The sequence below is a fragment of the Lycorma delicatula genome, chromosome 1 (genome assembly GCF_047948215.1).
Source record: "Lycorma delicatula isolate Av1 chromosome 1, ASM4794821v1, whole genome shotgun sequence".
Classification (NCBI taxonomy): Eukaryota; Metazoa; Arthropoda; class Insecta; order Hemiptera; family Fulgoridae; genus Lycorma; species Lycorma delicatula.
The window spans coordinates 286,710,209-286,723,119 of record NC_134455.1 but is presented as its reverse complement, the minus strand read 5'-3'; the positions used below and the strand labels follow the sequence as shown (position 1 = coordinate 286,723,119).

Genomic DNA, 12,911 nt, shown 5'->3' with positions numbered 1-12,911 from the left:
TATAAACAAACTGGAGCATTTGGACAAATATTATATTTATAAATTTAAAAGTTTCAATTTAATAAACCACCAGGAAAATTTTTAACAGGATAATCTGTTTAAATTGGTAGGTCTGTATAATATTAGAATTTTAACATCATGACTAACAAGTTGTGACATGGTTGATGAAGTATCACAATGCTTAATGTTAATTGTAGTATTTTTAATAACTGATGATGAATCTAAAGGATTTGAAAAGGCCTTATTACATTGAACGTAAGATCAAAATCTTGTTTTGTATCTGTGTACCTGGTGGTTTATAAATAGTGTATGTGTGTGTGTGTTTAAAATTTAATTGGTTCACTGAAAAATTTTTAATTAATATCTGGCCATTTTTGCAAAAAAGATATGTTATGCATTTTTCAAAATTGTAAACATGACGAGAATTACAGAAGTGCTTATATAAAGCTGGGAATTGCACATAATAGTCTTGCATATAAAATGGTGTAACATGCAAATCAAAATTCAAAATCTATTACCTTCATTGAGTTCTGATGTTCCATTTTATTTTCAAACAGATATTGAAAAGTTGAGTAAGCTAGCGATTAAATACATTAAATAATGCAATTGGAAATTACAGCAGAAATGAATTATTTTTAAATGTTGAACGAATAAAACTATTTTAATTAAAGAGGGTGACATCATCCACTTTACAGGAAATATTAGAATTTCTGAGGTTACCATCATCAGAATCTTCATCGTAATCATCACTGCCACTTTCACTATCTTTTTGTGAAGAAATAATAAATGATTCAAATGTTTATTGAATAAAAATATTTTGATTAAAGAGGGTGAATGCTATCCACTTTACAGGAAATATTAGAATTTCTGAGGTTATCTTCATTAAAATCTTCATAGTCATCACTGCCACTTTCACTATCTTCTTGTAAAGAAATCATAAATGATTCCGTAGTATTGCCAATAATGTGTTCTTCTCACAAATATTCAGCTTCTGTTTCCCACCTTCGAATATTTTTCATTCATGTTGGCCATTATTTTCACATGTCTTTGAACATCTTTGATATTAAAAGTTATGTTATGACTTGCTACATATCCTTTAACTTCTGACCAAACCATCTTGATAGGATTTAAATCTGGGTGGTATGGAAGTAGCTGGAGAATGTTATGCTTTTTTTTTTGTAAAAGTTTGTCAAACACACAGATGTGCTGACCCCCATAGGGGAAGAACCGTTACATGCAGGAGACCCTCCATGTGATGGTTTCGATCGCCACACTACCCCCTCTGTGTCTAGTCCTTATGGGTTTTACTGGAGGTCATCTTCAGTATCTCGGCAATGACATCTTTCAGTCGAGCCTCAGCCAGGATGCCACCAATGCGAATGCCACAAGTGAAATTCTCATTGGTGTTCTGCTAACATAAACTCCAAACAAAATATATCTAGCCAAACCTTTAACAAGACTGAATGACTTTCTAAGAATGAAGGAACTTTTTATAATACCTACCCAAAAGATAAAAATGAGTTCGACTTACTTTGAATCGTAAAATACAACACAAAAACACTAACAAAACATAATAACAATAAATAATGTAACATAACAGCAACATAAAATGTAACCAATAAAAAAAAATCTATAACCAAAAATAAACAAAATCAGCAACAAAATAACAAACCAAACATAAACACAAAGAAGGAAACAAGCAAATATCACATTCCCTCAGCAATCCTTTCTTTTGCAAAATATGCAGTAAAATGTTCTATGATCATTCATTCCTGGTTTTTCCAATTAACATGGAGATCAAGTGTTGACCCGATAATAGCAAGCCAACAAATGGTCTTCATACGCATTGTCATAACTTAAAAATAAATTACCATTCACTTTTGTGAATCTGAATAGTTTTATTCTCTGGAATATTTGTATTTCTTCACTTCTGTCTACGTTGTTTGTTATTGGTGTTGCAGTGGTTATAAATATTGGTAATCTTTGTATGTCTTCTTTATCTTTATGTTTTATATCCGTCTTTACTATTATTCCTTCTAGTAATAACTTCACATTCCAATGTTTACTGGAGTTATTATTGGTTCTTCAGAGTGCTCCTGATGCGTTTGATAATTGATCTAGCTGGAAACTGCTGTTGTCTCATTCCCTTGGTGATTCTTCTGGCATTGTTGGTTTTGTTAAGTTATTAATGATTTACTCGCATTTGTCTGTCTGTATAACACAAAACCATTTATTTTCTTTTATCTTTTTTGACTTACAGAGACATACGTCTCGACGTATGTCTCTGACATCGCGACATACGTCGCAGAGTTAAGTTGTAGGTATCTACCAATTCAGTTTCTTGTTCATGTTTTTTTCCTCCTCGTTGATCACTGAAGTAGATGACATGGCTGTGGTCTCTGTGGTTGTACATGGCAAATTGGGGTTCTGTTTTGTATCATTCTTTCGATGTGCTTCTGCAGTCTGTGTTTTGATTTCTGTGGTGGACGATGAAGGTATATCCACAGAACCTATCATCTTAGTCAGTTCCTGTTCTTTCTTTCCTTCAAAAGCTGGCCTACCACAAAAAAGCATGAACAATTCTTTAACACCATGGAAATGTGCATGATGTGGTGGTCACTATGCCTAATATGATTTGACCACTTCACAAACATGGATGTGCAAAAGGCAACTAGTGTTGTGCCAATACCTGAGAAAATGAGAAAAGCACTATTGCAATGGTTTGGCCATGTTTTGCACAGCGACAACCAATCATTGACCAGAACTGCATTTTATTTGAGTCCAAAAAGACGACTGTCATGTAGTGACCTAAAAAACAGTGGCTAGATTGCATAAATGAGGACAATGTTCAACCAGAGGACACAGCAAACTGAGTGAAATGGTGGGTGCATTACATATCAGCAGATTCCACCTCAGGCTGATCCTTATTAATGTTGATAGGAAGAGATGGCAAAGTGCCAGCAGCACAGTGAATAGTGCCGGTGACTTGGTAACTTCTGTGTAGAGAAGTTGCACCCAGCATATGTAGATCTCAGGTATACCATGAGATCTGAGCACATGCCATATCAGCTCATGTGGTACTCTATTGAATGCCTTTTCAAGGTACAAGAGTGCCATATGGACTGCCTTGTTCTTGTCACAATGTTTATCAATTAACAGATGTGCAGCCTGGGTGGCAGTAGTTGTTCCACAGTCTCTCACAAAGCTGCAATGGTTTGGTGAAATTGTTGCAGTATTCTAGATGGGTGCATCTACCATTCACTTGATGATCTTCATTGCTTGGCATAGCAGTCGAATGCTGTGATGTTTTTTGCTGTGATGCCCTTTTGTACATCCTCGTTCCATCACCAGATCTTTTTTTTTTTTTTTATAAGTGTTGACTTAATAATTTTTGTTCAAAGTATATTTTGATAAACCAGGAGTTTTTTAACTTTCTTTATGAAATGATTTCAGATATTTTAGTTTAATTTCAGGGATTTGTACCAGTTGGTTTTGTTGTAGATGCTTTTGTGCTTGATTATGGGGTTTACTTGTTTGTAGTTAATTTGATTTAACTTTGCATTTTCACTTGGAAATTTTGTCACAGATAGACCATCACATTCATGTAAGGTGTGATTTGTAAATGCACTTGAAACAATATTAGGTTGTACTCCACACAATGTATAATTTTGTACTTTGGCATCATCTCAGTAGAGATCATCTCAGTACTTCTGTTCTCAGTAGATGCAATATGGTGGATCAAGTGGTTGGCTGTAGTAGAGAACAAATTTGTTAATATTGTAGGTTGTGTTGCTGTGAAAATCATAAGTATGATTATAGTTGCTGTAAAGATGTCATCTATGGAAACAAATCTTTTTTCTAAAGCTTCTGTTATGTTTAAACAATACATATGATTTTTTCTTTAAAGCTTTGTTTCTTTTTTCTGTTTTTAGAGTGGTGGTTTAGGAACTTTGAAATATCCATTGTTGGCAGATTTCAACAAAAGTATCTCTAAAAATTATGGTGTACTAATTGATGACGAAGGCATTCCACTAAGAGGGCTGTTTATTATTGATCCAGAGGTATGTTTATTATTAAAAAATACATGTCAGTAAGCCAATTTTTTAGGATTTGAGATGCTTACATGAAATAAACTGACAAAAAAAAACAAGAATTTTTGAATCTGTCATAAATGGTTAAAGCAAATCTGTAATGAATGAAAAGAACACCCTTCCAATTCCACTGTTTACAGTAGGTATATATAAATTATATATTGCTACCACATTTATGCCTAACATAATATCGGCAGATAGCAACGGTAGCAGCTCAGATGTCAGCGGAAGCACAGTACACATATATGTATATATATGTATATATATATATATATATATATATACTCGCCATGCAGATCACCATTCAGTTATCTCACCATAGCGGCGCTGCGGCCCCACCATTCTCAGGCTCCAATAAAAGAGCGTGCATGAGAGTGAATTTTTAATTCATCATTGACCACCACCTGAAGAAGACCAAGAAGAAGAAGAAGCTGGAAGAAGACAGAAGTTCCTGCCGAGAGAGCCACTGGACGTGGATGTTACCTTTCTGTTCTAGCTTGCCGGGCTTCAATTGCCCTGGCTGGTGGACTCAACAGCAGGAGCCGGCCCAATGTGGGATTTCTCAGGGACTGCCTTGGCTGCACCGGCAAAAGACAACCAATGCCGATTCAACATTACAGAGCTTTGGAGGCCACCACTGCCACACTGTAGTGGGGACCCAATTGCTGGTGAGGGAAAGCCTGGTCTAATCTCAATAGACGAGTCAAAGTCGTCTTTGCCAGAGACCAGCTTCTGGACCCAAACCCACCGGGTTGGTCTAGTGGTGAATGCGTCTTTACAAATCACCTGATTTGGAAGTTGAAAGTTTCAGCATTCAAGTCCTAGTAAAGTCAGTTATTTTTATACGGATTTGAATACTAGATCATGGATACTACTGGTGTTCTGTGGTGGTTGGGTTTCAATTAACCACACATCTCAGGAATGGTTGAACTGAAACTGTACAAGGCTACACTTCATTTACACTCATACATATCATCCTCATTCATCCCCTGAAGTATAATCTGAAAGGTAATTACCAGAGGCTAAACAGAAAAAGAAAAAGAAAAAAGCTTCTGGACCCAACAGCTTTTCTCAGAAATATAAACAAAAACGGCCCTTTTCAGGGCTACCACAAGGTTATAAATTACAAGCCGTAGAAGCCATTTTACAACTGCCCTTCTCAGGGCTACCATAAGGTTATAAATTCCAACGTGCCATCGAATGTATTCGGCAACAACACATATATATATATATATATATATATATAGACACGTAATACATATAAATATTCGTAGGCGAGCTCTTAGAACCGTTTGAGATCAAAACAGAACTGCACCAAGGCAATGGGCTCTTAACCGCTATTACTCAATTGCACTGTAGAAATGGGAATGAGGGAATGGCTCAAAAAATGTCCCCCAAAAATAAAAATAGGTCAAAAAATTCAAACAAACTCCTGGTTTCACCAACAACTTGGCACTGCTAGAAACAACATCAGCAAAGCTAATTCACAGATCTTCAAAACATTGCAAATAAAATTGGCCTCAAAATGTCATTCAAAAAGCAGAAATTATATCCCAAAAACCAACATGATTAAAAGAAGTAAACATAAATGGTAATAAAATCAAAACAGTAACCCAATTTAAATACCTCTGAGAAATAATAACAAACCACCTAAAGAAAAAAAAATTCTATCCAAATAAGAAAAAAAAAATTTGCTAAGCTCAGAAATTTATCTGGTACACTTATAATAAAAAATTCCTATTATTAAATACAAAAGTAAGACAGTACAGTATATTTATAAAACCAGAAGCCATGTATGCAACAGAAACACTCTTCCACCTGAACAAACCAAGACAGACAGACTACAGAAAATCAAAAGAAGGATTGAAAGAACTTACATCAATAAAATGTACCAGAAAGACTGGCAGTGGTGGATTGTGTGCAACAAAGTCGTGAACAAAGAGTTAGAAACCATCACTGATACCATGCATAAAAGGAGACTAGGATTCTTTGGACATATCATGAGGATGCAAGATACAAGATTTCTAAAACAGCTAGTACAGTACAATCTTGACTTGAAAAACACCAAGACAGGATGCAGATGGATCAGAGAAATAAGAGAGGCTCTGTAGGAAATTGGCTTTACACCAGAAGATACCACATATAAGATAAAATTAAACAAGAAAATCAAGAATAAAAGCACTTACAAGAAAAAACTAACAACATGAAATTTTCAAACTAGAAAGGGCACACAGATCGGAACATATGAAAAAGTATTGGGAGGACTGCAAGGCCCAAACAAACAATTCCATTGAAGAAACTGTGATAATGGACTGACTAAAGTGATCCATGTGATCATAAAAGATAATAATAATAAAGTATAGGCTTAAACCACCTTCTTATCAATGCTATGTTTATTTAGGCCAAAAAAAATTGCCATTTTTTTTTTGTTGCTAATATTAAAATAATCTTATTTATAGGTTTATAAACCAATTTATAGAAAAGGTTTTTGATGATAATATTTTGTGAAAAAAACACTACTATTTTTGTTGAGAAGACAACCGCTTTTTAGAAGACTAAAAATTTTCTTTATTTAGTAATTATTTGTATACTTTAAATAAATTGATTGATACCACATATTCTTGAGTAATAGGATTCAGGTAGTGCAATTCAAGCACTGTGAATAGATATTCATGAAAAAAGAAGGCAGAGAGTAAGAACTAATTTTAAAGAATTTTATTTTATTGTTTAATTCCTTTAAATATTTTTTGACATAATCACCAGATACCGAAATGCATTTGGTTATCTTGGGAATTAATTCCTGCTCTTTTTATCATGTTAAACTGTGCGCTGAAAATTTGAAAACTTTGTCTGTTGAACAGTTTCTAAATTCTTTATATGAAAGCTTTGTAAAGAGTAGGACAGAATCCACTATTTGAAAGCCATCTTGGTTTTTATTTTCTTTATAATGTCTGTGGTTCTTTATATTTATATTAGTCTTTTTGCTAAAATGCAGAGCAAACCCATGCACTCACCAATGCAAACATACTTTTCAATACAAACATACTTATAACTGCATATAAACTGTACGTTGATGATAATATTTCTTATTTTACCAAGGCAGTATGAACATTTATAAATATATATAAACAGAGAAAATACATTACACTGTGACAGTCTTCAAGTAACATGGGTCAAGTGACTCTTTCTGTAAAGAAGATTCAACAGTATAAAATTTCTGGTCCTTGTAAATAGTATAACATTCCTATACAAAAATAAAATTAAAGATGAACAAAATAGAAAGTAAATTTGTTAACATATATACACAAGTGAAATATCTTTAAATAAAAAAAAAATCTGAACATTGAGGTTTTCAGAAATATAATGGAAAAAAAAAACATTTCATTACACACAGTACACAGTCATCAAACAAATACATTACTCCTGAGTTAGATAAACTGAACTACTCTTTCTATATAGTACTAAGATGGTTAAATGGAAACCATCTTGTGAACACTGAAAGCCTCTATAATACTGTAAATGTTTTCCAACTGAATGACAGATGCAAATCACAAACTCACCAACATTATCAACAATCTAGATATTTTACATTCACAAAAAATGGGTCACACTTAATAAACTCAGTAAAACATGTTCCAAATTATTTATTCAATGAACAGTTGCAGTTCAGAGCTAAAATGTTTTTGAATACATGTTTGCATAACTTAAAAAACAACTGCTGCAATCACAATAGCTATTCCAGGCTTAGAATTGTAGCAGCATACACTATGAAGATCGCAGAAGAGGCTGAAAACCTCTTATTATGATGTAGTTTTAAAAAACATTGTATTTAATGTGTTGGTGTAAAAATTCGTTGTATTTTAATGCAAATGTAAAACAAGGTTTTTTTTATTTTTCAGATGATGTTTATTAAACCAAGTATGTGCAATTTGATCAGCCACCTTTTGCCATTTTTGAGTAAAATTATAATCTCGTCATTATAACGCTCTTATTTTCCAGACGATAAACTGTGATAAATGATATTTACAATCCTCTTTTGAAGCCAACTTTATATTGTTAAGAGAGTTCTGTAAACACTGAAAAAATGGTAGTTTGATGGTGGAGTCTCAGAACTGTGTGGTAGATGCATCAAAACTTCCCATCTAAGGTCTTTTATTTTTGGTGGCTCATCAAAAATATATAGAGTCTGGCGTTGTGATGGAAGACAACTTTCCTACTGATCAGTTCTGGTCACTTTATCTTGATTGTTTGGCGTAATCTTTCCAGTTGTTGACCATAGAGGTTGGAATCAATTGTTTGATCACCAGGCATCTGTAACTCATAGTAAATAATTCCTTTACAAACCATCACACTTGCAGAATCACTTTTCTTGGCATCTATCGTGGCAGTCAAAATTTTTATAACTTCCTTGCTTCAAGCACAGTCTTTTCAATACATTATTGTGCGTAATCCATAATGAGCCAGCAATAAATAAAGCCTGTAGTGAGGAGTTTCAAAAATAGTTTGATTTTGTTTCATTTTAGCAACGATTCTCAGATGGAAATGTGATTCATTAAATGTTTCATTGTTAAATAATGTGGCAACCAAGTATAGAGCATTTCTTTTTCTATCTAGTCTGATTAAAATGGTTAAAAAATTGTTTTGTGGTTGATGTTAGTTCATTACTGGTAACATAACTGCTAACATGTTGGTTTTACTCAATATTTTTGCATGATTGCATCTACTTTTCAGCCATTGGCCGTCCAGAGGAAGATGCATCATTGGCAACAAAATTTACAGATTTTGAACTTAAGTGTCACACATACTGATACTGCATCATGTCATTAACATCGCAAGTTTTTTAGCCATATTTTTCCCATTTTTTATTAAAATTTCTCCCTTCTTTTCACTCATTTTCAAGATGCAGTCACTTTAAAATAAATAAAGTAATATAATCATATCTTTTCTAAAAATACTGAGTGATTTGTTACCTTTTGAAAGCATGCAAGTGTAAAGAATGTCATTAATATTACCAGAATTATGAGATCCCAAGCAATCTTCCAGGAGAATATACGAAGATACTTTTTCCCCAACCACAGTTTTAAGTTTGGTTAATTTATTGTTCACAATGTTAATATTTTAAAATAGTTTTCATTTCAGGTCAACTAGAAAAAAATAGGAAATATATTGACTTTGCTCACCATATAAAGTTAGTTTATAACTTCACTGCTGTGTTAGTAGTCTTAAATTAAAATTTTAATCTCTGGTAGTGTTTGAAAAATTGTTAGACTCAGTTATTTTGTGCAGTTGAGGATTTTGTGTTGTCAGAGAACTAAGGTGGTGTTTGTATTTGACTTGTAGTATGATATTTAGTTTAAAAAGATAAAAAGAAGTGATGCAATTTAAACTCTGCCGAAGAGGTTTTTTAATAAGCTTTATATTACTTTTTTTTTTTTTTTTTTAGGGTAAGGTACGGCAGATTACAATCAATGACCTTCCTGTCGGACGAAGTGTAGATGAAATTCTTAGGTTAATAAAAGCTTTTCAGTTTGTTGAAAAACATGGAGAAGGTATGTTCACTAATGGCTATAAGTTATTTTAAAATTTTGCTACAAATTATGATATATAAATAAATAAATTCTTTGTTGTGGTACTATATGTGTACATATGCAAATTACAACAAGAATTTTACACTTATTAGTAATAGTTTACAAAAACGAAAAATTTATATATTTGTATTAAAATTGTTATCAGTTCATTTTATAAGTATGATCAGTTCTTTTTTATAAATATACTAGCTGTAGGGCGTGCCTACAGGCACGTTGCCTTGGCGAGAAGTGTCTTGGAATGGGATTATTAGGTGTACAAAATTGATTACCTCTTGTGTAAAAATATATTTTTTGAATGATGAAAATTGATATAACGAAAGTTAAATCAGAAATTTAACTCTAGAAATTGTTACTAACGAATTGTGATTTTCTGCTAGTGATCGGTACATTCTGGTGCCTACATTTTCGTTATAGTTCATTATTTTATGAAGAAAAACAGTCATATAAATAAAAAATATGTAAAAAAAAAAGTTTAAAAACCACTCTTAAATTAAATGCTCTAAACGGTAAAAAATAATTTTAGGATGGTATCTCAGAATGGATTGGACAACAATTCAGAGGTCCAGGGTTCGAATCCTGGTTAGGCATGGCATTTTTTTTTATATGCTACAAAATTTTTATTTCATATTTTCATGCATAAGCTTCAAGCTTGTATGGTGAATTAATAAGAAAATAGTTTTTTTACTTTCTCTGTCAATGAACCTTATCCAGTCGTGAAGAATCAAGGACACTCCATGTGTGTATAAACTGCAGGTAATTACTGAAACCTAACCAAAACATTAACATCATGCAAACTCCTTATAGTAGTTAAAATAAAGATCTTAGTTTTAGAAACAAATTTTTTATACTTTTTTAAATATATATTAAAACATTTGTGAAAATCAAAATCAAATAATATCAAGGTAATAGTTCGGTTAGATCAAATTACATTAAAAAACTTTACCATGAATGTTGTAATAAATATCATTTAATAAATATTTCATACTAATGTTAATTTTTAATTCACATAAATTGTTAAACTGAAATTCAGTGTTCATACTTACACATATAAGTAAAAAGTATTCACATATAAGTTTATTTACTTAAGTATTTTCATATATGTGTGTAAGTACACACACACATAAGGTATTTACTTTTCTCCTCACCAAGTATAGAAACATGCTGGAAGGCAACAGCAGACATATTGTCGCATTTGTCAAATGCGACTAAATGTCTGCTGTTTGTTAGTTATGCAGATATTCTAACTTTAATTTTTTTTTTTTAATTTTTTAGTCAATGATAAACAAATCATTGACTAACTAATATTTTATAATAGAGTTGATTTATTATTAGTTGATGTTGTCGCATATACAAATATCATTAATCGTGGTATATGTATTTTTAATAGCTCTTGTTATTATAATTGTAATTTTTCTTAAAGAAATGTAATTTGTACGTAATATGTACCTATAAAGCAACTTGTTTTGACTAACTGGGTCATCAATGCCCAGAAAAAACTGCTGAAGATAAATTGATGAAAATTATACACATGTTCTTCTTAAATGTAAGTATACATTAGGAAAGGATTTTTTGAAATTCCAAGTTTCAGGGTTAAAATGGAATAACAATGAAAGTTACTATTTTTTTAATTTCTCAGTAACAGATGAAAATATCAACCTGCTTTTTGTGGTGTGTGTAATTTTCAGAAATGTGTGTATCAGAAAAATAATAAATTTCAAATTTAAAGGGTTAATGGATTTTGAATATTTTTTATACTTGGCTATTTTTCTGAATTTTTCAGTAACAAATGAAGCTATCAACTAGATTTTTTGGTGTGTAATTTTCATGTAAATATCTAAAAGCTAATTTCTAGATTTTTCAAAATTCAGCCTTGAAAAGGGTGAGAAAGGTAAAAAATATCAAACAGTGATTGCAAGTTTTTCCCATTTCTGAATATATTAAAAAATATATTCCCTAGTTTGGGCTTGCAGATACTCTTCACATAAATATCTAAAAACCATTTTTGGATTTTTTTAATTTTGATTTTTAAGGGATGCATTGGTGTATGGCACAGAAGCTCAACCAACACACGCTCTGTTACTATATGTGCAACACAACTGGTTGTACCTGCTTCTTATTACTCGACTGAAAAACAAAATAAAAGTACTTAATTAGAAAATTAAAAAAAAAGAAGAGAAACAAAATATGGTCACCTCCTAGTGGTGTTTATCGGGTAATGTGTCTGGATAACATACATTTTTATCTGTACAAAGTACAGATAACCATTTACAACTAATATTTTTAAGATGGAGTCTGATTGTTTTGAAACCCACATTCTTAGATCACTTAAAGTTTTGGGTCCTGTGCTGACCAAATTGTGGCTTTGAAGAAATTACAATACGCTGTTATTTTTTTATAAATTGAACAGGCTTTGATTTCTATTTATCATTATTATTCTCATAAGCATGAGTTTAATGAACATATTGGGGTCCAAGAGGCAGAGCCCTCTGTCTAGACAGGAAGGGCGTGCGAAGTGAGCCATGACTGGCTAAATATCTCCTAACCATGATGGGAAACGCAAGTAACCATTTAGCATTGTCAAAGCCATGACAGGGATGGTAATAGTTTTGTAAAACAGCAACAACCATTGTACTATTTGAAATGTTATCCAAAATAAAATAATTTTTTTTTGTTGTAACGAATAGGTTTTCACTTGGTTATTTTAATAGTTCTATATTCTATTTCAGTGTGTCCTGCAAATTGGAACCCTGACTCTCCAACAATAAAGCCATCACCAGCTGAGTCTCAGGAATACTTCAAAAAAGTCAATTAGTGAAGAACTAACATTATTTATTGATATCATTGTGTATATTGAATTGAAATCTTATGCGTTTTGTTTTTTAAATGGATTTCTAAATTAGTTTTGTTTATACCATGAATTTGTGCTAAAATGTAAATTTAAATAAATTTAACAGTTTAGTTTGTTTTTTAATTGTTTGTGTATTTTTCAATATAATTACCAGCCTTTTCACAATATAATCTTCAGCTTAATATATTTATTACACAGTTTCAGTTTTCTAAATAAAAGTAAAATTTATCTTAATATATGATAAATTTTAATCCATGCCATGTAGTTAAACATACACATTTTTTGGCTTTGAAATTTGAACCACATTTTTGGTATTTATTCTCACAATATTGTGACAAAAATACAGTGCACTCTGACTGAATGTGCTGTAGAATAGACAGTAGT

At 31.9% G+C, this 12,911-nt stretch overlaps 1 protein-coding gene across 1 annotated transcript in view; it reads left to right on the top strand.

Moving 5' to 3' along the window:
- Window positions 1–12,650, top strand: part of Prx3 (Peroxiredoxin 3) — a 30,924-nt gene extending 18,274 nt beyond the window's left edge. The window contains exons 5-7 of the mRNA XM_075378902.1: window positions 3,933–4,061; window positions 9,535–9,640; window positions 12,406–12,650. Coding sequence (XP_075235017.1) covers window positions 3,933–4,061; window positions 9,535–9,640; window positions 12,406–12,491 — 321 coding nt within the window. The 3' untranslated portion in view covers window positions 12,492–12,650. The remainder of the gene's footprint in view (window positions 1–3,932; window positions 4,062–9,534; window positions 9,641–12,405) is intronic.
- The last annotated feature ends 261 nt before the right edge of the window (window positions 12,651–12,911 follow it).